The sequence below is a fragment of the Echeneis naucrates genome, chromosome 5 (assembly GCF_900963305.1).
Source record: "Echeneis naucrates chromosome 5, fEcheNa1.1, whole genome shotgun sequence".
NCBI lineage: Eukaryota > Metazoa > Chordata > Actinopteri > Carangiformes > Echeneidae > Echeneis > Echeneis naucrates.
In genome coordinates, this window is record NC_042515.1 from 7806456 (window position 1) to 7833483 (window position 27028).

A 27028-nucleotide genomic window follows, 5' to 3' on the forward strand; every position below is an offset into this window, starting at 1 on the left:
TGGTGAATTTTTTTTTTTTTTTTTGTAGGAGTGCTCCTAACTGGGTGAAATTAGCTGGAAGTATCTCGGTGGCACCCATGAGAGCTGGTGATGTTCCACAGTTCACTTAATTTTTTACGAAGGGAAGTCTTTCTTTTATCTGGACTGCTCTATGGGCCATCTGGTGGCTGCTGCTGTGCACATTTTACCCCCTTCACTGCTGCCAGCATCAAAATGGGCTGCATCGGTTTGTGAAATGGTTAACAACGATTTGTTGTTAGGACCTCAGCTTCACACTTTAGATAACACTGTTTGGGAAAGACTACGTAGGCATTTTCAACATATGCAATTAGATGGGCCATTAATGCATGCAACCCACCCAATAATCCAAACCTCCCACAACAACCCCCCCAATATCATATATCTTAATGACCGATAATGAATGTTCAGTATCATAAACACGGCAATGTGTCTCTCAATTTATCAGGGAATTTGGTTTTCACCTCAGACCTGCATGTCTCCCCTTATGTAAACATCAGAGAGCTGGATGTTGACAGGGTGTGATGAAAAGAGTAAAAAAGAAAGCCCAACCAACCAGAGGTGGACAGAGAACACAACTTCACTACTTGGGTAAAAGTACAGATACTCCTTGTCAAATGTTACTCCAATACAAAAGTAGTAAAAGTAGCCTTGCCAAAATATTAAATAAAAGTACAAAAGTATTTGCTTAAAAGTATTTAAAAAAAAAAAAAACCTCAGGAAAGGAAAGTAGCTTTATTGTCATATAATACAGTGATGTGATTCTGCCACAGACATGTTTATAGCTCAAACATACCTTCAATTAAGGAGGCCCTAAAGAACCAGTCTGTGGAGGGATCTGGTCCAGTCTGTGGTCTCTGGAGGGGTTTGGTCCAGTCCAGAGGTCTCCGGATCCGGTCCAGTCCACAGGTCTCCAGCTCCGGTCCTGGAGGGATCCGGTCCAGTCTAAAGGTCTCCAGCTCTGGTCCTGGAGGGATCCGGTCCAGTCCAGAGGTCTCCAGCTCCGGTCCTGGAGGGACCCGGTCCAGTCTAAAGGTCTCCAGCTCTGGTCCTGGAGGGATCCGGTCCAGTCCACAGGTCTCCAGCTCCGGTCCTGGAGGGGTTCGGTCCAGTCCACAGGTCTCCAGCTCCGGTCCTGGAGGGATCCGGTCCAGTCCACAGGTCTCCAGCTCCGGTCCTGGAGGGATCCGGTCCAGTCTAAAGGTCTCCAGCTCTGGTCCTGGAGGGATCCGGTCCAGTCCACAGGTCTCCAGCTCCGTCCTGGAGGGCCACTGTCCTGCAGGTTTTAGATGTTTCCTGCTCCAACACACCTGATTAAATGTATAATGTAGAATGAGCCGATCCTTATGGAGAAATAATCCAGGTAGGATGAGGATTATACATCGTGGCCATATTCTTACCTGGAACACATACACAGGTGTGTGTGTGTTACAAAAACAATGAACAGTAATGTTAGACAAGCGCAAAAGTAGTGAGTAATGAGAGCACCAATAGAAATGTAAAGTAAAAAAGTTAAGTTAAAAAAATAAGTTTAAAGTTTTATGGAACTGGATCCATAAATTGGATCAGTATTGATCACATATTAAAACAACAAACAAAAACATGAACACAAAATAGTATAAAGGGGCAGCGTATCTGACAACCTGCTTCACAGGTGGAAATCTCAACCCCTCCAATGTCCAACTCAAAGTTATGACCTTGCACTTCCGCTTCCTGTCTGCTCACTTTCTGTCCCGAATCAGGGATTAAAAAAAGAAAAAGAAATTTGTATAAAACCAAGGACGAACCTCGTTTGATTTTATTTATTTATTTATTTATTTATTATTATTATTCTAACACTAAAAATCACGTTTGGTCCTGCAATAAAAACAGATTTACATTTTTGTTTTTGTTTTTGTTTTTTGTTTTTTTTTCCATTTTGGAATTACAAAATGAAATACTGATTATCAGATGATACACAGACCCGAACCGTCTTCACACTTTCTGCTTGTGTTACTTTATTTCAAAATGATTTCGATCCTGTTTGTTTTCCAATAGTGGAAAAGAAAATGTGTCATATTTTATAAATGAAGTCATTTTTTGGGGCGGGGGGACTAAACAAAATACAAGCTCCTAAATCCTTCACGTGTTTCTTTGAGATTGTACCATTTCTGTCAATATCAAGAAAAGAGAAATTTAATTCTAATTCTAGTCAGACACCGGATGTCGGAGCTACAAGAACTACAACACCTGTTATAGCGGAAGTCAGGTCAGAAATCCTGCGACCTGACTTGACACACCGACCGTGTCGAGAGAAAAAAAAAGAAAATCAGTCATGGAGGATGTGTGTGAAAGAAGTAAAAACATCATGTCTTCAGTCAGTCCCGGACTTCCACACTCCTCTTTGAGTGAAGAGCTAAACTCCATCGAAAATAGGTGAGGAACTTAAAATGTTTTTTAGTTCACCCTACCAAAGATCCTGTTTGATCCAAGATGGCTCACAACGGCTACGATTTAAGACACAAATGTAGCTGTTGCTGAATTTAGTGAGAAGAAGGTTCATAAACTCACCTCAGGATCTGTCCTCCTCCACCACTTTGGGGTCATCTGAGTGTTTTTGTGTCACCTGTTGTCACCTGTTGGTTTGAAGCTTCCAGTTTTGAATTTGGCAGCTGCCATCCTGTTTTTTTTTTTTTTTTTGCAACAGAAGAAACAATTGTCAGAGAAGGGTTAGCCTCGCCGCTGTCTCATGGATCCATATATATATATAAATAGATACACACAGGTAGATAACCTGTAGGTTCAAGGTTCTTGTGTGTTGGTTTCAAACTTTCCTACCCTGGAACATACACACACACACACACACACACACACACTAACCTGTACACAATTTGTGGTGGGAATTTTTATTCTTTTATAAATGAAGACTCTTTTGTGTCGTGTCTCATGCTTATCTTTAGCAAATTAGAATTTGATATTTCAAAAGGGGGCATATTTAATAGTCGGAAATGCTCTAAAAATGCCTATTAGCTGGTAGCTGTTAATTACTTATTATTATTTAAGTACATTTGTTTGGATCTCTTGCATTTGGACTTTCACTTGATTGATTCAATGTTCTTTTCACTCACAATAGTTTGGCTAAAAGGCATTAAGAATGTGTCAAAGACATATTTAAGTATCGTTGTACTTAAAAGGAAACTTTAAAATCTTTCCAGGCTCCCTGTTAAAAGCGTGTGGCCACTTCCTGTGAAACTGATGGAGCAGAACTGGCAATAGATGGTAAGTGATGTGCACAGATACACCACATACCTGTGAGGGCTCGAATTAGAGTTCAGATGGATTTAGAACTTCACATACAAGTCAGTGAGACAATCAAGTTTGGACCTTGTTTGTGTGGAAGAGATGTGAGATGTATTTCATGCCCTTTATTTAGCATGGTTTCGCTCTTCTTCTTTTTTTTCATTTATTGCTCAGTCAAAAACTGTAGTGTAAGCTGGTCCACAGTCCCGTGGTTGTAGTTAGTATGGTAGTTTAGCCCCATATCACCATTATTAGGGTATGAGAAGAAGCTGCCAGCACAGTGTGTCTTTAGTGCCACGTCTGTTAGACTCGGAGGGCCACTTGTGACACATTACAGCTGAAGTGCCTCATAGACTAAAGTGATGCCCATCAGCCTATTATGGTTGATTTTATAGTTTTATGGTTCTAATGAGTTTTTTGTTTCTTTCTTTTTTAACACATGGGGAATATGAAGCTTCTGCTAGCCGCTGATTAGCTAAGCGTAGAACCTGGAGACCAGGAAATGGCTGTCTTCCATTTTGGCTTCTGTCCATAGTAAGATTTAAGGCGGAGGTATTCTTAATTTTAACTATGTGTTCATGTCAACGTGAGTGCCAGAGGCGGTTTATGGATGGCCAGCTGCTCTGCTGAACTAAATTGGCTCAGCGTGAGTGTTGTTATGTTTGTTGAGCACACTAATTGGACAGAACAAATCATGAGGTGTCTTGCTTTTGTTTTGTCATCTGTGATCTCCTCCTGAAGCGTTGGCTTGATTATTGTTTAATGTGCCCTTCAGAGGTATTTGTCTGCAACATTTGTTGTAGCACAAGGCAATTATGTCATTATGCCCCAGATGTAACTTGGTTGTCTACTTAAAAGTAGCATGATCGAAAAAACAAGTGTATCTCCGGCTTTGGAGCTGCTAGTAGGCAGATGTTGCTCTGTTTGGACATGACAGCAAGTGATGCATCTTTAGAGGTTGTTGTAGTGAGACGTAATTCCTCTGCTGTGTAGGAAATTTATGGCTCATGAAATAAAACCAATTAAATGTTACAGAATTACATAACGGACGATGCGCTGGTGACAACAGGAATTAATTCATTTAGTGACTGGTATGATGCTTTGTCAGCTATTATCAAAGTATTTGATAGAAGCTTATTAAGAACTACAGAAGTGAGATCTGCAAGAAAATCACAGTTCAAGAGTTAAGGGGGGGGGGGGGGGGGGGGGGTATATTTTTGAATCTCAGTTCTGCATGCCGTAACATGTTTTTTAGGCTTCGTGAGAGTGATTTTTGGAAACAAGCATTTGAAGTGACATCCATCACTCCGCCTACAGCAAGACGTTGGGACAGAAACCAGGCACATAATTAAACCGGCCTTTCCCCACAACCATGACAACATTGTATATTAGCTTTTTTTTTTTTTTTGGAAAGCAACAGAAGCAGCTCACAACACACTCTCCTCTGTCCCCAGCAAAAGCAGACCAACACATGCACACTGTCAACATTTGCTGACTCTACTTTTTCCAATTTCCTCCGAGCACATCCACTTAACTGCCAGCTAATAAAAATAATAACCAACAGAAGTTCTTTGATGCAAAACAGAACAAGATGGAAGACTCACAAAAGACAGACTTGTAAACAGCTCCCTGCCAGAACAGAAACGTTTTCTGATACTCCATCACATGCCAACAGCATGTACAGTTTATACTGCATTCATATGGTGTGCAGGGAATGGCATATATAGATCCCCAGTAACCAAATACTGAACTGACATCTTAATCACAGTGTGAAACTACTTATTACGTTCGACATAAAGCAATCCTGTTACTAGTGAGGCACAGAAATAAACCAACAACAGGGATTCTGGCATGCACACTGACTCACAGAGAGATTGAGACAACAAATGAGTCATATTTCATTTTTATATTAATGAATTATCAGTAAATCTGTCGCCGCAGAGATTAAGCTATCGTTCATTTTATACACCTATATGCCCTACGTATGTCTGTGTGAGTGTGAGTGTATATTAATGTGTGAGTGTGAGTGTATATTAATGTGTGTGTGTGTGTGTGTGTATGTGTGTGTGTGTGTGTGTGTGTGTGTGTGTGTGTATATATATATATATATTTTTTTTTTAAATGGGGCAGCTGTTATTATGCAGATAATTTTTTTTTTATTCAGACAAAACACAAATAGTTTATTACAATGTGTGATAATAATTCCGTCATATAATATTTGATGATTAACACTCATGGGCTGTATTTACTTAAAAAAAAAAAAAAAAGTACAGATGTTCATGAATGCATCGTTTGAGAAATGCATTTAGTGTATGCGTAGGTGCAGTCATTCAGATGCTTTACTGAACTAAGATCAAAAACAATACACCATTATAAGTGAAGGTCCTGGACTGAAACAAAGATTGAGGGTTGGCTTTGACTTGAATTGTACTTTTTCATCCTTGCATATTTTGCTGCCGTTGTGTAGTGTAGAAACACAGTAGTTGTAGAAATAATATTAGCCTCTTATAACGATCTTAAAGGCAGTTTTGTTGTTAGAATATTATTACTCTCAAATGGTAGGTGTTTCTGGATGAATCTGTTTGGGTCCTGTTATTATTTTTGATAGTATGGTGGATTCACAGACTGTGATCTATGATACAGTGGACCCCCGCTGCTTTCTTGCAGTCTGGTGCAACAAGTCAGTATGAAGGAAGAACCTCTTCACCACTTTTAAAATTCTATCACGTTATGCCACCTCGTGGTTATATTTGATATTACAGCCTTTAAATGTTTTTTTTTTTTTGTGTGTGTGGGTGTGGGGGGGTTGGGGAGGGTTGTTTTGTAAAATTTAGTAAAATGCAAAATTAAAATCATGATGATGACTAATGTAACTGCTGAAGTCAATCATTCGTCATGCCCACTGTGAACCAGCTTTAATATCAGCTTCAGCGATTGAAAACAGTATGCATTATACATGAGACTTTCCACCCACTTAAAATTAATTCAATCTAACCTAAGAGTCTCATTATCTTATACCTGAATTCAAAGATGCCTCATGCATATTTTACCAGGAGTCACTGAATGAGTCACAGCAGTGAGGAGACAAAGAGGAGATGCAAAAATAGGATGCACTCCTTTGACTGAATCCAAACGCCATGATTCAACAATAAAACAAGTTTGTTGCAGTTCAGATATTTGTTTTCTTTATTAGTTTTTTTCCTTCTTTTTTTCTGAAAATCTGAGACACATTAATTTCATTTTTAGAGAAACATTAAATAAAATTTCAATGGAGTTATTTTCTGCGGAGTTATTCTAATTGTTTTAGGAGAACCTTTTATGGCTCCATGTGATACTGGTTTGTAACAGGAAGCGGAACTTACTCTGCTGCATTAACCTCAGCAGAGCTTTGGAGCCAAACTGGACACAAATGATCCAAACACCAGACCTGGCTCAGAAATAACAAAAGGCCCAGGCTTATAAATGCAGAGTGAAGTACACAACCTAAAACACCACTCTCCACTTGGGATTCATGGTTCTGGAGTTCTTGACACAGCAGGTTAATATTTTTTCCAGGTTTCCAACATTACCACTGATTTTGTTGATTAGGCTTAGCCTCATTTCATTAAAACTACAAGGACAGAACAAAGAAGCATTTTGAAGTAATTCTATTTCTTTATTTCATACTTCATGTCAAGATATCTTTTTTTCATATGAAGTTGTTATGCCTCATAACAAAAGAACATGTTTAAAGAATGAAGGGAAAATCGTGGCTCACAAAATAAAGGCATTATCTCATAATATTCTTTACAAAGTCATCTTACAACAAAAAAAAAAAAAGTTGCAACAGCAGAGTACAACATATCAAAGTTTTGCACTAAACGTTTGACTTGAATCTAACTGTGACAACAGAAAAAAAAAAGAAAATAAAATGACCTGTACATACATTTACAGTGTAACTCCTGAGATTCTCTGTGGGAGAGTGTCGCTGCTCTGAACCTGTGGCACAGCAATGTCACATCAAATTAGCATTTTCATGCATCACTACTTTAAAAGCTGAATCAGAAACTGGTGTTCTTCTGTGATGAAAACAATGCAGTGCTGCAGGATTTGGAGCAACATCTGACCCTGCCATACGTGACTGGTGACGTGAACAAGTGCAAGAATGAAACTGCAATAACTGAATCTTGACTCCTGCTCTTACTCAATCAGCCACCATTCCCTTTACGTCTGTTCTTTAAAGATATCTGATGATCAGAAATGAAATATAGAGACCAGCCTTCCTGGTTAAACTCATACAAGCGGATATGACATGTGGGGATTAGTGTATAAGTATCTCTTGTTCACGAGGACATTTACAGTCTACGACCATGACTCTCTCTTTACTGACTGGAAACTTTGGTAATGCAGAAACAGCTTGAGATACCTGACCACATCATTTTAATATTGCTTTTGACAAAAGTAATCATCTGCTTTACAATAATCACTGACGGCACAACCATTTGACATACGTATTCACACATCAAGGAAATCTGACGAGAAGTTGGCGAGCAAATATTTATGTATACAGGAGAGCTGCAGAGACGGTCGTATGTGGTCTACTGTCAGATTTTTTTTTTTCTTACAGGAAGAAGACAGATGCTTTATGGCTGGTACTATTACATCGTTTACATTTCGTACCTCCCCCACCACCTCCTTATCTTAAATTTATACACATTTAAGTGAGAATATCAGTTGACGGGAGGGATGTTTTCTACCTCGCTGTCTTCTAATCTCCTCTGTCTTTTCTCATATGCCTTCCTTTCATAACTTCCTCCCTGCAGCCAGAGATAAACTGAGATCAAGCTGCAGTTTTTTCCCCCTCCCCTCCCAAATCCAAGATTTGGGGTTTTGGACAAAGACAAATGCCTTTCCATCTGCTGGGGAGATCTGTTTTCCAATGGATGCATTTGAGACGAGAGTCCTTCTGTCCTTTGCCAAAGCCAAAGTCCCAGTTGACATATCACGCACACAGTCATCCATAATCTGTCTCTCTTTATCTGCCAAAGATTGTGATGAAAAATCTGTTCCCCTAACTTAACCCACAAACAGTTCCCTCATGGAGCTGATTCAATTCTTCCGTGTTAGGGAAGAGGATGGGTTACGGCTTGAGTAAAGTTCTTCACTTTCTAGTGTCCGTTGGCCTCAGCGGCCGAGGCAGGGGTGGAGGGGGTCGAGGAGCGAGAGGCACCTGAAGGTTTCTCTCCTCCAGGACTGGAGACTGAAGGCACGCTGTCGCTGGCCTTGACCACGGTCAGGCCAACGGGGGACACCCCAGCTGCTGCCGCTGCCGCTGTGCCCATGGCAGCTACCCGGCTTGCAGTGATGGCAGAAACTGATTTGGGTTGAGCCTGAAGTCCGGGGCTGCAGATGAGATGGTGCCTCTCCCAGTCTTTGTGCTGGCAGAAGGAGCCGCAATATCGAGCAGCGTTGCAGCCGCTGCACGTCTCACTAGCTTTGCGGCCGCAGTTCCAGCAGCACTGAGGAGTAAAAGGAAGAACAACTGTAAGCTCACACATTTGTGTACAGTCATTCATTGAATTTGACACCCCTCCAAAATAAAACTAAAAGTTAAATTTGCAATGACAACCTTTTTGTCCCACTTGGGAGCAGCGAAAACAAGGCCTGAACACAACCAAATTTTAATTAACTACAGCTGCTTCTTTATCCAGTAGATATGTGGTAAATTTAGCATTCACTGGGAGCCACGTCTCTAAAGACTTTAAGAGCAATATTCACTTTCATTTTAGCTCTGCTGTTGGTTTCTGCTAACTCCTGAGGGAGCCATCTGTCTCTGCCGTTATGTCCCCACCAGCGAGTTGCTAAGAAGCCATATAGTCTGCTGTTTATTGCTGGTAAAACAGCATGCAGGGGGGTTTTAGGTGGGGGGGGGGGCATCTACATGTGACAACAATGAGCCCAAGATGTAGGGGGCAGAAAAACTCAGTGAGCTGAAAGACACTGAAACAATCAGCAGTGGGGTCAGCTGATGCTTATTTGTGAGTTTTTTCCTGATCCATTATTAATACAGAGATGTTATCTCTGACAGCAACCTTTGGATCGCTTGTGTACAGTTATTTATAGGGTAAAAAGAAATCAGGTTGTGCTTTAGTGCAGCACTTTAGACTTATTGTATCGGTTCCATTACCTATATCTGTGCTCACCTCACTGGAGTCCTCTTGTTCGTTGATGACCATGATGGCATCCTCTTGAGCCTTCCTCTTCGCCTCAGCCAGAGTCTTTTCCATCTTAGCCCTTTCAGCAGCAATCATCTCAAAAGCCTTCTGCTCGGCCTCTGCTACTGCTTTCTGAACCTCATCCATGGCTTGACGTTTCACCTCATTCACCGCTTCTTCTGTGTAGCAAGGAAGATGAGCATTATTTGTTCAGCAGTGGTAAAAAATGGACCACACAGCAGTACCTTAGATGTACTCTACCTCGAACCACGTTAAGGCCCTTAATCTTAGTTACTTTAGTTTGATAAAATGCATTGTGATTATCTTTGAGTCAAACTGAACATAGTTGCATTTTTCCCCACTAATTAAAATTTCGATTTTTTTTTTTTTTTTTTTGGTGTCCTTACCAGCTTTCCGCCAGATCTCATCTGTAACGTATGCTGATCCTGGCCGGGGAGCAAAGTCGCGCAGGGAGTCTGTGGGAAAGCAGAGACAGAAGGGATTAACACCTGCCAGGGCTTATAGAGATATTAAGATGATTAATTGTTGAAATAATGGTTCAGTTTCTGACTGACAGCTCAATCAAGGTAACAGGTGCTAACAAAGAAAGGCGGACAGGCAGTGATACTGTCTTTGTTATTCTGGATGTAAATAAGTCCGTATATATATATATATATATATAGACCACAGAGCCAATGTAATTGTTGTTTATCGGAGTCTTGGACTGATCTGAGATCTGACAACTTCACAATGGAATGTGTTTGGCTTGGAGGGAACATGTGAACCAACAAGCTGTGTCAACATTCTGTCTGTTCCCTCAAATTTCTCTCCCTGAATCTGAATTCATTTCTATGTCGCTGGCTCATCTCCTCTGTCTCACCCGTGCCTTTCTCTTTCCTTCACTTAAATTCTCTCTCTTCAACCAAGCCTGCGTGCACCACCAACCCCCCCCCCCCCCGCCCGCTTCTACAGTCTTTCTCCACCCGAGCCCAGGCAGGCAGGCAGGCAGGCAGGCAGGCTTCCCGGCTGGGGGCCCAGATGGTGCTCTTGCGAGTTAGCCAGCTCTGGGTCTCTGAGCCTGCAGGACGGCAGGACGGCCCTTCTGTGGCCGATATGGCCCAGGCCAGTCCTGGCACTCGTCTGTGACTATGGACCAGCAGGGGGACGGCAAGGCTGGCAGTCAGAGAGAACACTGCCAGTACACAGCAGAGTGTGGGACTGACTGTGGAGGGATGCACTCGCACAGTGGAACTTGGGTGCAGTTCTAAAAAATATCCACAAGATGGAGTATGAAATAGGCATGAGACTGGTTCGTGCTCACACCTATACAATCTCAGTTACCTTAAACTGTCAAATCCGTCATATTTCATCATTGAGAATATAAAATTGGGTCTGGTTTCTAAATCAATCAAGTATGAAGAAGTCATTTATCTCTAATATTCAACTGTCAGTGTCCTTGAGTGATTTTCCAGTTGTCACAATTTCCTGCCAGAGAAATGTCTGTTTTTCAGGACTGTCCCTAAATGAGCATAAAAGGTCAGTCTGCCCTGTTAATATTATCATGGTAGATGGGCTGGTTGTTTTTTTTGTATTTTCAATACCTTGAGGTATTAACAATAAAGACTCTTTAGTCAATATTGACTGAGACACCAACAAACATTATTTCAGAGAGGACCAAAAACATTTCTGCAGTATACCAACAAGTTTTCTTTTGAAAATGGCAGAACCCACCGGACTCTGCAGAGTGAGGGCTGTGTGTCTTGGAGAAAGGAGCAGAACCTGAGCCTCCTTTGCGTGGGTCCTCCTGCTCGCTCGAACGTCGTCTCCAGTAGTTGAGCTCCTCGCGGTCTGATTCCTGGCATCGTCTGAGCACGCTCACTGACCTCCGTGTCTTCTCCACCATGTCCACAATGCAGTTCAACACCTGCGGACGCAAAAAATGATGGATGAATCATCGTCAGCATGATAGGAAAGAACTCCAGTCTGCCTCAATGTTGTGCATCAATAAGAGTCGTAACAAAACATTGATGATCGTAATGAAGTAAAATGCCCGCCGACATTCTTCCTATATCACAGCCTTTAACCTTGGTGGTATATATCTGCGGACTTACATGGTCCAGATGCCTCCATTCATCAGCCCACTCTCTGTCTGTCAGTCTGTGGTCCACCGGCTCCTCACGGTAGCCCCCGTTAGTGCCTGTTAAAAAAACACGCACAAACCACAGGCCGACATGATTAACATTCTTTTCAATCTAAGAGAATCCACAACTGACAGCACGTGAGTGAAAAGTGTATCATTTTCAAATAGCTTTCTTAATATGACCACTTCATTTTTAAATTTGTGATGGCTTATCCTTTCGCCACAAGATTAGTTATGACAGAAGAGACGTGGAAGTCAAAAGTAAGCTAAAAAGCTAAGCATGATGGGAGCCAGGTAAAATAAAATGCTAAGCAAAAAATGTAAGACAAAAAAAAAGTGATATAGACTGAGTGATTGTGAGCGTGAAAGTAGGGTGAAAGAGAAAAAGACAAGCCTGTGATGCAAAACAGACTCCCAGCCCTCAGAGCCTGAACACATCTGGAAGTCAGCTGTCAACCACACACACACACACACACACACACACACACACACTCCCCAAACTTCTCCCTTAGCACCTCCCCTCCTGGAGCTCACAGCATTCCAGTAGGGAGACACTCAGGCTGAGTGGAGTGGCTCCACTTCTAAACACAACCAGCCGGTCTGAGACTCAGTGTGGACCATTACAACCCCACACGCACACACACACACACACACACACAGTATATTTCTGATTCCAGTTCAGTTATTACACAATGCTGTGACTTAGGGAACATTTAATTATTAATTTAAAAGTAATAGTACTCTACACACACAAGTTTGTGCTCATGAACAGACTCGGAGCATCTTGGTACATAGCCATACACCCACACATACATACACACACACACACACACACACACACACACATACAATGCTGCAAAGAGGCAAACCACAACCTCTTGAAATTGAGAAAGAAACAGCCGAAACGAGGCCACGTGCACACTAGACCTGCAGAAGAGACTAATGATTCCCTCATACAGAAACACACACACACACATTTGCCTTCCCCTCAACCTCCTCTCCACTCCTGGTTCTCATCAGTGCTCATCAGTTCAAAGACATGAGTGCATGGCCTGATGTGTTTATATGTGTGCCTTTATATATGTATGTATGTGTGTGTGCGTGTGTTTGTGTGTGTGCACGTGTGCCTATGAGTTAAGTGGCGGCAGGCGGGCGGGAGGCTGTCAGACAAGGGACTAAGGCCTCGTAAACACAGCACCTCTACCATGAGCATATCATAGTGTGGGTCTGTAAGCGTTTGTGTGCGCTTGTGATCATGTGTGAGTGTATGTGTGTGTGCGTGCGCGTGGGTTTGTGAGCTACTGCTGTTTCCAGTGTGTGCTGACAAGTCCAAATGGAGGGCAGATATACACCAGAGTAGATCCAACCCTCGCTGCCTGGACAGTATGGCTCTGTTTATACACACGCTTAGCCTCCAGAGACGTGCGGGAGCGGCTACGCAAACACAGAGACCACCCGTTATCGCACAGAGAACATGATACGTGTGTATGTATGTGTGGACCATTTAATACCTACATGTGTTTATCACCCATTTTCGCTCACACTGTTGTACAGAACCAGACAGAGGTAAAAGGTCTTAGTGTTTATGTGGTCTGCAGTAATATAATTCCAGCTATAATGAGCTGGCGCCGTCCTGAAGGATTTATTCAGTTCAAGCAAGTACCGCTGACACAGCTAATGAATTAGCAAATTTAATCATGACATCGGATCAACATCTAAAACAGTTTGTTTTAAAGGACTTAACACTTATACACCGCTCCAAGGACGACTAAGACCAAACTTGTCAATATATCATGACAGCCAAAAACGGGAAAGGAATAAAATGTTCATTCTGACTATTCATATTGTTTGAAAATCGTAACATTTAAACAGTATCACGTACCGGGGACTCTGGGCCTGTCTTTCAGGTCGCGTATCTCCAGCATGCGCTGGCTGTGCTCGCGGTGTAGGATGTGCGGTGCTGCGATGTCATCCAGGGCGTAGTGCTGCAAGGGTGGGGGAGTTGGGTGAAGCTGGGCGTTGAGGGGCAGCGGGTGGGCGGGGCTGTGTCGGGGAGCAGGGCTGATGGTGCAAATTCGTTTTGTGGCAGGCTCCATGGCCACGGGTGGGCGCTCGTGAAAACCGTTTTCCTTGGCCCTGCAAAACAGACGCTGAACTGTTATGAATGAAGGCTGGGGTTATTCTTCATCCTGCCAGCGTGCAGGTCTTAATAGAAGCAGTTTCTGTGCTTTGTTCTAACCTGCTGGGGCTGTGTCTCTTGCTCCCAGCTTCAGGGGGCTCCATCAGCAGCTCAGAGGAGTCGGGAGAGGAGGCCAGAGTGGTGCTTAGCAGGAGGTGCTCATGCTGGGACAGATACTGGGCTGGGGTCTGCTTGGCTGCCCGTGCACAGTGGAGAAGTTCCCTTTGCAGCAGGGGTAGGTTTGCCTACAAAGACAGAATAAAAAATGTACATTTTTATATTTAAAGTTGGGTTAAACAGGCTAAATAGTTGGACTTGTTAGTCGCTCACATATCAGCCAGGCATTCAGAGGCTGATACACAGAGAAAAGAGAAGCAGCAGGCAGCTTCTGGTTAAAGAAAGCTTTGGTGAAAACGGACCAAAACTCTCCTCATCAGACCAAAACCACCCTGTAATAGAACTAAGAGACCTCCTGGGGGAGAAGGCTGGGAGGGAGGAGGGTCTGTAAAGGGATGTGCTGACTCCTTGAGGTCTGGCTGTGGGGCTCAATCTGGGTCTGGGTGTTGTTCTGTGGCTGCCTCCATGGTGGCTGCGGTTTCTCCTCTCTCAAATGAAAAACGGCTGATTTTTCTAAGCTGCTGCTGAGGCTGGTTACCAAACTCCTTATTGGTCACAGCAAAGATATGTAAGGATGATACTGAGGCTTAAAAATATAGAAACATTTCAAGACAAATGATACACAGGCTCCATGTTTCCCTCATTTCTAAACCTCTTGCTCTCCTCTTTTTTTTTTTTGCCCAATATTTATCTGTTGCTGTCTCCATCGTATCTTTCCATCTCGCTTTTGTTCCCTGAGTTTCCCTAATTAGGAACAGACTCCAGTGTGTTTGCAATTACGGCACTTCCTCACTCCCTGTTCTCCGTTTTCTTGAGAAACCAGCTAAGTAACCGTGCTGTTCCAGTTATCCAGATAATCGCCCTTTCTTCTCACGTAGGTCTTTGGAGCATCATCTAGCACATTCCGTAGACTCAGACACCTTTTCGTCAGCCAGTCTCACCTTGCCCTACCATCTCCTGACTGTCTCTCCTACTTCACCCTGACGATGCTGATGTTTCTGCCTCATAGTCTGTCTTCTGTAACACCCCTGTGCTCTCTTTAGTCCTTCTCCCATGATCCTTTGCCTCTTTTCTCCTCCTGGGGGCCTCAGCTAGCAGACATGTGCTGTGTGTCAATTCAGCGGAGGGCTCTCTGGGGTTCAGCGGGGCGGATGCTAGATTGGCGGCGCCTTGCCAGCTGAATGCTCTTTTAACAGGACAGCGGCTCCATATGGCACACTGGAACCCATAAAAAATGGAAGGGAACACTTTATAGGCATGTTTCACACTTCCGAGTCCCAGCTTCTTCTCGCTCTCGCCTCCTCACACTCCACTTGCTTTCTCTCTCTCTCCCTCGCTCTCTTTTCCACTGCCTTACCCGCTGACTTTGTCCCATCTGACCATTCCTACCCTCCCACCCTCCCCCTTTTTCTTAAGATAGTCTACTCTGAAGGAGTTGGATTAAGTTGTGGGGACCCCACCCCCCCTCGCAATAAATTAGCAGAAAGAGGGGAACAGAGGTTTCTTGTCTCAGCACCCTCAGACAGACAGCTGGAGGGGCTCCAGAGGTGAGTAAGAGGTAAACGTGGAAAAAAGCAGATTTTCGAATGCTTGAAGTTACAGGCGGTACAACTGACTGAAGATTTATGGGCTGCTTTACTGAAATGACCTCCTAAAAAGTATACTCTTGCAGACTCCCTTGGTTACAAAGGGGCTCAAGAGGCTGTTTAACATACACACACTCATCTGTTGCTTGTCAAGTCAATCCTGATAGCTGCTTTGAACTGCTGATATGCACTTTATTCAATTAGACAACCTAAACGGAGGCCTATTTATAAGCTGCTGCACTGTACCTATTGTGATAAAGTGTAATAAATCTTTTGCTTTTCTGTCAACACAACTCAAAGGCTGTGATGTGATTACTCATAAGTTATTAGTCTGATCCTAAATCAGGGGCTTATCAACGTCAAGGACTTTGTTCATCACTCATTTTATAATGAATAATGAAGCATAGCTGACTCAACCGAGACATATGAGGCTGATGGGAAGGTGATACTTTCAGTGGGGGGAGGGAAAATACTGCTGCGCAGAAAAGAGGATTCAACAGAATAATGCAAAGCAAATATAGAGGGATGTGTAGGAGGATGAAGTGTTTACCTTCAGGAAGGGAATAACAAATGGCCGCAAGGGAAAGTTGGTGGCCTCCTGAAGACGTGAGTGAAACTCTTCAATGGTAACTGTTGAATTCTAGGAGACAAGTGGGAGAAAGACATTGGTGAATTATGTGACTATGTGAAATCGTGGTAATTTTGGAAAGGGTGGTAATTTATTTTTATTTTTTTTGGTAAACACGAGCATGTTGCATTTATTCATCTTTAACTTGATTATAAAGGACTCACCACAAGGGCTAGAACGAGGCTTCGGACGCTGTCTCCAATCTCAGGAGAAATGTCATTGCCAAACTGCTGCAGCGTGGTCAGGAAACGTTTCAGCTTGCTCAGCTGGCGAGCCCCACAGGTGGCCGGCAGCTGCTGGTTAGCTAGCGATGAGGAGGAGGAAGAAGATGGTCCGTTGCTGTAGCGTTGCGGTGGAGATGGCACTGCATTCAAGGTTGGTGGGGAATGATGATTCCCATTGGTCACTGGCCATTAAAAGGTTGGATAGAGATTGTTTCACTTATTATGACCATGTAATTCCAGCTCCTTCAGACAAGGTTAGCTCAAATTTATCAGCTTCACTGTTTACATTATTACTAATTATACTAATTATTGCATGGGGTGGACAGAGGCGTGGAACACCCTGTATGAAGTTGCCCCTGAGGCAGGGAAAGCCAGGGAAAGAGAGCGATGAATATCAGGGGCTAATTATTAAAAAACGTGAGAAAAGAAGTAATTTGACAAAGGGCCTTACATGCTGTTGTTGAAAAAGAGGCCGGACGAGGGCCGCTGGGGTTGACAGAGGGAAGGGGTGGCATCGTGGAGCTGGTGCTGCTGCTGCTGGGGGCTGATCTGGAATGATTCTTAGCATCCACAGGAGAACCGGGCATGGCAGGGCTCTTCTTCTCTCTACTGTCTGCAGAAGAAGGACGACAGTTCAGCTGTGGGTCACAAACCAAAAACATGTCCTGTGGACACAACGTTGAATTAAGGGTACAAAAGAAAAAGCTAAAACTCTTTCTATGATTTCAATTCTGCTGCACGGATCTAGAAATTGCTTGAAATTTGTTCCTTTGGTTTTAACTAACTAGTAATTGTTAACAAGATATTTTGATAAATATGTCTTTAGATTTTTCACACACTAGTAATTTGTCTCAATTAAAAAGAGCAAATAAAAACCACCACAAGCTCAGTGGTTAAAGTATTTAGCTCTAGTCTCAAAAGAAAATGCCCCCCCCCCCCCCCGCAACTTCTCATCATACAACACCTACTGCCACGGCTGCAATCACCCTGCCCCCCACCCCTCCTCCATCAATGAGCCAGATGTCTAAAGTTTAGCCCCCTGTGCCCAACTATTCAGATCAATAACAGAAGAAACGCTGAAGAAGCCCATTGTGAAGAAGAAGAATGGCCACTCATTGAGCTACTCAGAAAATGCAGGCGGGGAAAGGGAGAGAAAGGGAAGCCGCTATTTCACACTTTACTAACAAGATCGGCAAAGCTTTTGAATGTTAAATGCAACTTTTCAATATGCTATTTGGTGCTGAATGAGACCACCAGATAAGACCCCCCCCCCCTTTTTTTTTTTATTTAAAGAGAGTGTGGTGGGAGGGGGTGTGGTTGTGGGGGCTTGTGGGATCAGAAGCTGTCTTTGTGTCTCAGAGATCCATGAAGGCTGGGTCCCGTTTCCATTTAGAGTGGATCAGACGTTTCTAAGAATCAACGGTTAATAGACAAGCATGGTCTCACAGGTCATGGGTCATCAGTGAGCAGCTTTTTAAATGTGGTTTCATGGTTTTAAGGCTTTGGCCTCAATGGTCCCCTGTATATCTTTTTCACAGCTATGAACTCTGCGTGGCCTAGAGCCACAGAGTCTCAGTTTATAAAGGCTTAAGTTGGAAGGTTTAAGCCGTCAGCATGTAACTCAGGAGACCTCAAAAGAAGGGATCACACCTATTCGATGAATAAAAAGCATTTTAGGCGTAAAATACGTAAAAACATGCAGAAAGCAATGCATTAAGAATTCAGAGGAAGGTCGAATCAGAATATATACTTGCATATAATAAATATTTGAACTTAGCTAAGCTTTCGCTTTGCTGCCACCTTCACAGCAAATGTCGATGCAACTCATCTGTCACGTCTGCAACTCATCATACAGCTTGGACTGTTGTTCCTTCTGTTTTGCAGTCCTCTCTCTCTCTGCCCCTCTTCCTCTCACTCTTTGTCAGCCCCGTGGCCTGCCTGCCATCGCTCCACCTGTTCACCAACATAGGGGGCAGGAAGGAGGGATCTACGCAGACATTTGGACTGTCATACCCGCCACACGCATGGCCTGCCAGTGCACCGCAGGAAGCGGCCTGCAGCACGCACACACACCAGTTCCAAAGCTCTGCACACTCTGTCCATATGGCCAGGAAATTAGACTGACATCTCAATAACAGAATCAACGGGGCATATGGCCTTAGTGTCAACACTGTTACCATGTAAACAACTTTATACAGACAGGAGACCCGGGGATTTGGATGTTCGATTTGTGCTATATGGCAGTGTTGGGTGTAAATGTATTTACAAGTTATTTGTCAACATATGATTAACAGTTCTTCACTGGCAGGGAAGTCAAGTTTCGTATCCAAATTACCCGTCATCCTAATCAAGCTTTGAAAGGCTGTGCTTGTAGGCCTATTGTGTTTGACAGACAGGCCGTAGAACGCAAACAAGCAAAACAGACAGAAACATATGTCGATTAATGCCTCATGATTCTTCTAAGTGTCTAGTCCTTACTCACTGCAGCTTTATGTGAGAACGCAAATGTCTCAATCGGTTAATCTGGATGTAAAACAGACTTCAACCCTGCCAGCGCCCTGGCAAAAAGTCTGGGCAATGTCCGATTGAGCTCATGTGTGAACAGAGCACGTCACTGTCTGCTGAAATCGCATCGATGGCGTTTCCATCACGTGACTACTGCGAAATGATGTGAGCAAAAGGCTGGTTTCTGTGTCACTGCCTGCCAGGTGCACACCCTTACCTAAACCAAATATATCCAGTAGGTGAGAACATGTCTCACAAGACTGTTGTCCGTTACTTTGTGTGAAAAGGCGACTGACGGCGCCGCGCCTGACCCTCCGAATCTCAGGAGTCCATGTGAGAAAATGGCTTTGTGTACACCTCGGCTTGGAACTGAGAAATGAGGTTGCAGCTGCGTTCACACAATCTTAAGATACAGGCTGGTCTGTCATTAGCCCTTCCAGATGCAAGGGCCAAAACAGGAGACATCAGGTGTGTGTGCATGTCGCGCTGACAGCCCGTGGAGAATTGCCTCTGCTTGTCTATTAGACAGCATACACAGCCGGATGACTTCATCGGGCTTGCGAGCACCTGAGTCCACTGTACACAGTCACAAGACTGTCAGGGGAGGCAGCTGTCACAGCAGCCACACAACGCACAACACACACACAGAGTGCACAAAGTGGTCTAATGTTAACTCAGGTGAATATTGGCTTAGAGGAGGATGTGGAGTGTTTGCCTGACCTAAATGCCACCTGTCATCTTGGCTCTAATGGAACAAAGGGGAGGCCCCCAAAGCTCCTCACCACACACCAACAGGATTACTGGGAAATACCATAATGCATAAACAACACTTTGAAGAAGAGAGAATAGCACAGTGAGGAGATCAGTGAATCAGTGCATGCTGTAGACAACACAGGCAAGTAAGGCATCATCTCCACTTGTGAAATATATCTGACATTTGGGACAGATAAAGACAAATATATTTGCATAATAAGTGAGCTCACACCATCTTGGGCTGCCTCTCTTACTTCTTAAAAACGTCATATGTAAATATATGTCCATATTAAGTTTTACAGTGCTGTACGTTACCTGGGCTGACTTATTTGCTTTCTACAATGGTTGTTATTGCAGGGATGGAAAAGTAATGTGCATCTGTGGTGAGGCTGCTGTTGCTAACCAGGTGTTCATCGTTTGTTCAGCTTCAGGTGACGCTTGTATGCATTAAAACATTCAATCAGCTTTAATTGCCTCTGCCTCTGCAGGTGAGGCAGAAAAAGGGAAAGACAGACAGACAGCAGAACAGGGGAGCTCCCGTTGAGCCACCACCTAGGCTGAAAGCAATTCACGAAATAATCAGACACAACAAGGCAAATAAAGTGCAAAGAACATACATTTAGCTGCCGGTGTCAAGGATGGATAACCTACTTTGACTCGGGGCGAATAAATTGCACGTGAAGCAATGATGGATAAATAAATGTGTTCAGTGTTAGGGTTTATTAAGTTCATGGATTAACTCTGAAGTTTAAACTCTGTGAAAGGTTGGCAGCTGTGAGTCATGAGGTTGCTGTGTGTTGATGTGAGATTGTGCGTGTGTGTGTGTGTGTGTGCGCTCTGCTATCGCTGTCCTGTCATTAGTGTTGAGGTGAGAGAAGATGTAACACAGACCTTACTCATTTATCAGTGAGCAGCAAAGACAATGCACAGCATGTGCAACGCTTCAACTATGTAGGTTACTAACGCGCGTGCACGCACCCACCACATACACTTTAACATGGAACAGACTAAACAATGAAATATGTATTTTTCTACCAAGAATTAGAGGAGTAATGAGAAAAGGGAATGTGTGGCTGGCTGAGCACACTTTAAAAGAAGGAACAAGGTGATAAATGTCATAAATATGTGTTGGGGCTTGTCTTTATGAAAACATTACAGTTAGCTTTTCACTGGAGCTTTCTGCCCAACACCAGAACAAGAAGTTTCAGTCCGACACTTGACACAGTGAGCATATTGTCACACATAAGTAAGACAGCTTTTAAGCTCTAAAATATTTTTTTACCCCGTTTTTTTTTTTTCGAGGACTTTGACTTTGACTTGCTTTTCATGCTTATTTTTTACTTTTCATATTCAGCTTAATGTTCACCAGACAAGTGAGTTCTCCAAAATGTTGTTATATTCCTTTACAGTGTAGAATCCAGTTGCATCCAGCCATAAACACATCTGAAACATACAGGCAGTATCTTAGTTTGATCAGCATCAGCACAGCTCCCATACGGCTAAAAATAAACAAAGAGCACAGACCTTTTGATTTGAAAACTGATCACACCAGATATTGTGGACAGACAAACGGGGGACTTGTCTTAGTGCTTAGGGCAAAAAAGGGACAAGCTAACAGGCCTCTGATGGGCACCAACCCCCTCCTCCTGGACCATATGGATCTAATCGGCCAAGAGCTGGCCAGCTGGGACCTCCAACAGTCACCTGTGAGGGAGGAGGGGGAGGGGGGTCTGCTCCACGAAGCCAAGGCTGCCCCCTCCTCCACACACACACACACAACTCTGCTTTCCCTCCAAAGAGAGGAGGAACAAGGAGGAGGGAGGGGATGGGAGGCACGAGGCGGCTGAATGCGAGCGAGTGGACTTAAATGCCAGAGAGACAAAAGCTGCACCTGGTCCCCGTCCGTCCACGCACACCACCACAATACAGCGCACATCTGTTCCTCTATCCTGTGCTCCATCCTGACCTCCATCCACACACACACACAGCACTTATAAAACAGATAGTTCTGTAGCGCATGGTCTCCCTCAGTGTCAGGTTGCTGTAATAACTACATTTAGACAGCAGCTTCAAGACAACAGCTTGAGTGTGTGTGTGTGTAGTGTCAAATTTCTGAAAACGATGAAACGCGTGTCCTGTCCGCTATTTCAATCAACTTAATTAACATTATTGGTCTCTTGGGGGCTGACACCTCCTCAACTGTTGCCACGAGACAGTGGCTTCACTTCATCACATACGTTTTACTACACAGTTTTAAGTGCGCTGATTTATAACCACAAGCCTCATTTAACAAATCCATTTGACACAGCTCATTAACATAAATATACATATACATATACTGTTTTCAAATTCAGCCCTGCATTAAAACAAAACATTAAATATCGGGATAGATTTTCATCTGTGTTTCCTGTTTGGCATTCCTGTTGTAGCACACAAGAGTTATCAACACTTTTGCAGAAAGTATTAAACGAGCACCCACAGGAATAAAATATTAGTCTACAAATTAGAGGCAGCAGAGCTGGAGCGAACAGTGGAGAATGGGAGGGAGGGAGGGAATAACACGGATAGAAAATACTGTTATTATTTGGTTTCATCTTAAAGACAAGGTTGGTTGTCAGACTCAGACCCAGGCTGTTTTCCTTGGCTCTCATTACCAGCCCCGTAGACTACATATTTGGACAAAGCCCAATGTCAACACTCCTCACTCCACTCGGGAGGGGAGGGATGAGGATGTGGCAAGGTTGACAGCGAGGGAGGAAAGTGGGAGACAGATGTAAAGAAAGGTAGGGAGAGAAGGAGACAAGTGTGTAGTATGAGAGGTAGGCAACGATAGAGCTGGAGGTTAAAGAAGGTACAAAGACAGACTTGTATGTCACTTCATCACGCACCGCAAGAAGAAGCACAGATGTGTTCGAGGAGTGAACTCTGAGACGGAGTGATGATGAGAGAAGCCCTCACATAACCTCGTCACTCAGTGAGATAATTACAAAAACACTACTGTAATCCAGCATGCCACATAGCGAAAAAAAAAAAAAAAAAGAATCAAGGAATGGAAATGTACTTAGTGGCACGGGGAGAGAAAAACCGAAAGTGGGGACGGCGAGGCAGACAGACGTCGTCCATAAAAACTAAGAATGAGCAGGAAAAAAGAAGCACAGTGATGTTATGATGGAGGCGGAGGAGGGAGAGTAGGTTTGGCAGAGCTCGGACAGTGAGAACGAAGTGTCCACGTGTACATGAGGTCAGACCAAAGGGAGAATATGGAGATTGATACGATTTTAAGTTTGTGACCTTAAAAAACTCTCAAAGAGAAAAATGAGAGATAAAGTCAAAAATTTTCCTTTGATTTCCGAGTTGAGAATTTCTTTAAACCCTAAAGCTCTGTCACATCACATCGCCTATTATAGAGCAGCAAAGTAGGTGGAAAAATTAACTTTCTGAAGTGTCAAGCTTCTGAAGGGTTTCCAAGACTTGGATGAGGATGAAACTCTCTTTAGAGCAACCATTCAAAAAAACATCTGCTTCTTGATAAAGCACCATAACCATAAACATCAACCTAACTTATTGAAGTTACTCCCAAGTTCCCATGCTCCCGTGCTGAAGATGCTATTAAAAGAAGACAACTTTCAAACAGACCAAAAAACATCATTTTTAATCAACAACAAGGATGGGGACTGATCTGATACACCGATTATCTCTCTCTCTCTCTCTGACACACACACACACACAAATTCAGCCTTTGTGTCAGGCTCCACTGTCACTGGGTCAGATGAAAATGTGTTATTTATAGCCGCACAAATTTTAAATACAGACAAACTCCAGCTTCGCTCACACAGCTGGGGCATGAGTGATAGAGGTGGAAGCGGATGTGTGTCATCATGTGTGAGTGTGTGTCTGCTGGCCCCATTTACCAGGTGGTGAGGCTGTCGTCGGCTGAGCGGAGACAGGCAAACTATCCCTGAAATAACGCACACACACACACACACCTGTGAAATGGCCTGCCCGAGGCGCATGTACGCACATCCACACAAAAAACAACTGTGACATAACCAGGACAATTTGAATCTATCAATCATGACCTTCAGCCACAAAGGCTGTGACACACACACACGCACACACACACACACACACACACACACACACACCCGCTCTGTTCTCTGAGGCCAGTAGATTATCTGCCTATCCAGTTACAACCCTTCTCACCTCTCCGTGGCTAATTGGTTAGCTTGCCCATCAATCATCATGAGCCTCATAAATTTTTAGATCCCAAAACTCCCACGTGAAAAACAATCAGCTGTAGAATTTAAAGTTTCATGACCATGAAAAGTAAGTTGAGTTGTTTCCCATGCATGTTTCATCTGGGGAGAGAAATTATGTCAAAACAGACTCATAGAGCTCCCCTGACAAACACTGTAGATGTATATCACTGAGTCTGTCTGGAAGATTGAGGCTGGGTGGCTCCTACACATAATAAACCCAGACAATCAACTTAAACTGCAGCCAGGCAAAATACTGCTTATCCTCAAGTCTGTACTTCGGGGTGACATCCATACACAGATACACACTCTATAACTTGTGAGTTACAGTAGTCCATAAAACGAAATACAAGCTCTGCACTCAAGAAAACAACGTCAACCTTAAAATTTCCCCATTTCAGACCGAGTGTCAGCGGCCTTAACAGCCAAATGGCTCAGGCTCAGGTCCAACCAGATGTTGTTCTCACCACAGGCCATGCAGGAGACAGGCTGAGAAAGTCGAACTCGCTTTATGTTTCGGTTCATCTCAAGACATGTTAGGCATTTTACTGACGTTAGGCAGGTGAAAGACAGTTTACTGGACAGCAAACTTGACGGCTCATGTGCACAAGTCGTTTGAGATATTGTCCCCCGTCTCAGGTTTCAGGGCTCTTAAATTGTTCTGTCTGACATTCACTTCTCTGTCATGTCACAAGATGGACTGATCTCAATCTTATATGTTGTGAAAGCAAGTTACATTATTTTGCTCATCAGGGGAATTTGGGAAAGATTTGGCTTTTCAATTCTAATTTGAATAATTCTGCTCGTTTAGTAGTTAAAAAAAAAAAACAACCCACATTCCTTTTTTTCTTTTTTTCCAGACGTGCTATACAGGACACTAATTTGTTCCACGAAAGGTTTAAGGGAACAGTCCATAGAGTCCACAAACGGAGCTGTGGACAAGCTCAGCCCAGCTGTATGAACGAGCAGAGCTCAGCAGCCGTTGAGAGAGACTGATAAGTAAAACAAAGAGGCCAGCTGTGGTCAAAACAAAGAGGAAAATGAGATAGAGATGGCCGTGCAGGATGAGTGTGTGGGCAGAGATGTGTTTTGATGAGGATGTTATTGTGGTATTTGACTGCACATGTTTAAGAACACAATGTATTTTTTTTTTGTATATGCACAAGGGTTGCTGATGCAGGGGTAACATCTTCTGTTAAACAACATGGAACGAATGATAATAGGAAAGAAAAGTTGAAGGATATTTTTTCCCTTTTTTTTTTTTTTTTTCTTTTGGTGAAAATGTTCTAATTTTGCCAGCGCATTCTCAAAAGGAGACAGAGGGAAAGGCAGTGAAGAGAAAATAATGACTAAGACAGACAACTCGCCAGGAGAGGCAGCACCACCCATTTCTTGTCCACCCACACACCCAACAACACAAGCGCACACAATTTACTTGGGGTTTTGTTTTTTTTGTTTTTTTTGTTTTTTTTGTTTTTTGTTTTTTGCCCTCACTCCGGTATTAACATTTGCCTTTTGGGGTTTTTTGTATAACAGCATGTTTCCAGGAAAGTTACACAGATTTAATTGTATCCAGTTGCTTGGTGTTTTCACATAGTCTCAAAAAATCTCAATGTTAGTTCTGTATTTCTGAGCATCCTAAATAAGAAAAATGAAGGCGCCCTTACATATCTTTTGCAATACAAATATTTCAGTGTGAAGTCAGCGAGTAGCGTTTAGTGCTGAACACAAGGAGGATCAACCCTGCAGAGACTGTTGCTTTTTCAACTTGATTTCACTCTCTCATCTTCATACGCCGGGCAAGCTTTGTTTCCCAACTTTTATTTATCCCAAATATCACGTGTTTAACCGACGCCACACCGTGCCATACATAGATGCCTGTGAGATTTTAGTTCTTATTTCTCTGTTTACGTGGCCTATTCATCTCAAGGCATAGCTTGTATTGATTCGTTTGAGGAGTTAAGTTGTGGTCACTTTATAGCCTTTTAAGCATGTGCTGATCCTGTTTCCTTCCAGACCTCACCAGCCCAGTAAATAAAGCTTTGTCTTGGGTCACTGCATGGGTCTGTCAGACCGGCAAAGGACCCTCAGACCCTGCAGGAGACCTCTGACTCATGCACTTAGCACAAGAAGAGAGGCTCCCATACAGTGTCAGTCAGGATGCACTAGGAGTTTTTTTTTTTTGTTTTGTTTTGTTTTGTTTTTTTTGTTTTTTTTGGGGGGGGGGGCAGGTGGTTGGATCTGGCACAGATATGTGTCTACAAACTAAACTAACTCAGAGCTATTTACACAGTCAGGAGATGCTACTTGTACTAAATGTGCAGAGTTTTTGTTGGCTAAATGACCTAATCCCTCCACGTCCACACATACAAACACATATAGGCGCACACATTCAAATACACAACCACTCACTGAACCCTTGGGGCCAGACATCACAGTCCTCGCCACTGGAACTAATAGAGTACTTCCTGCATCAAACTCTTGAAGCAGCTGCTCTATTCTGTGTGTATGTGTGTGTTGAAAAAAAAAAGAGGGGGGGGGGGGGGGGGCGTGAATTCATCAGATAATAGCATAGTGAGCATGGGTCATGGTGGTCTGTTCCTCCATTTATTACTACACTTTCAGAAGAAAAAGCTCGCAGCTGCGATTGAGGTCAGAAAGAAAAAAGCTACAAAACGCTATAAGACAAGTAACCTTGTACTTCAGCAGACACAATGTCTACAAGACACCTGGCACACACATGCACAAATGCGCTGACATCCCCAGACACAACCACACACTTATCAAGTGCCTGATTGAAAACTTCAAAGCAACAGAAATGCAAAAGACGAAAACAGTAACTGCCCATCGAGAATGAATGGAGTGAAAAATTTCTGAATTAGACGCTCTGAAGCATCTCATCCGCGATCTTTGCACAAACACACAGATATATACGCAGATACAGAACAGTGCCTGCTGTCAGGAGGGTGACAGTGTCCAGCAGAGCAGACAGGGGTCTCTTGTTTGAGACTGCGCAGCCGGCAGTTAGTCGTTCCTATCTCCCTGATGGACTGGCCTGGCCTGGTGTGACATTAGCCAGGTCTCTCTGCCTTTTCTCTGGCTGAGACGAACCCCACATACGCCCCCACCCCACGCATAAAAAAATGAAC

At 43.4% G+C, this 27028-nt stretch overlaps 1 protein-coding gene across 1 annotated transcript in view; it reads right to left on the reverse strand.

The window, feature by feature from the left end:
- Positions 1 to 8444: 8444 nt before the first annotated feature.
- The window catches only part of cbfa2t2 (CBFA2/RUNX1 partner transcriptional co-repressor 2), a 33295-nt gene continuing 14711 nt past the window's right edge, over positions 8445 to 27028 (reverse strand). Inside the window, exons 2-11 of the mRNA XM_029502629.1 lie at positions 16817 to 16978; positions 16306 to 16547; positions 16064 to 16153; positions 13871 to 14055; positions 13514 to 13767; positions 11603 to 11688; positions 11223 to 11415; positions 9899 to 9967; positions 9480 to 9670; positions 8445 to 8795 (exon numbers count right to left, since the gene is read on the reverse strand). Coding sequence (XP_029358489.1) covers positions 8445 to 8795; positions 9480 to 9670; positions 9899 to 9967; positions 11223 to 11415; positions 11603 to 11688; positions 13514 to 13767; positions 13871 to 14055; positions 16064 to 16153; positions 16306 to 16547; positions 16817 to 16978 — 1823 coding nt within the window. The remainder of the gene's footprint in view (positions 8796 to 9479; positions 9671 to 9898; positions 9968 to 11222; positions 11416 to 11602; positions 11689 to 13513; positions 13768 to 13870; positions 14056 to 16063; positions 16154 to 16305; positions 16548 to 16816; positions 16979 to 27028) is intronic.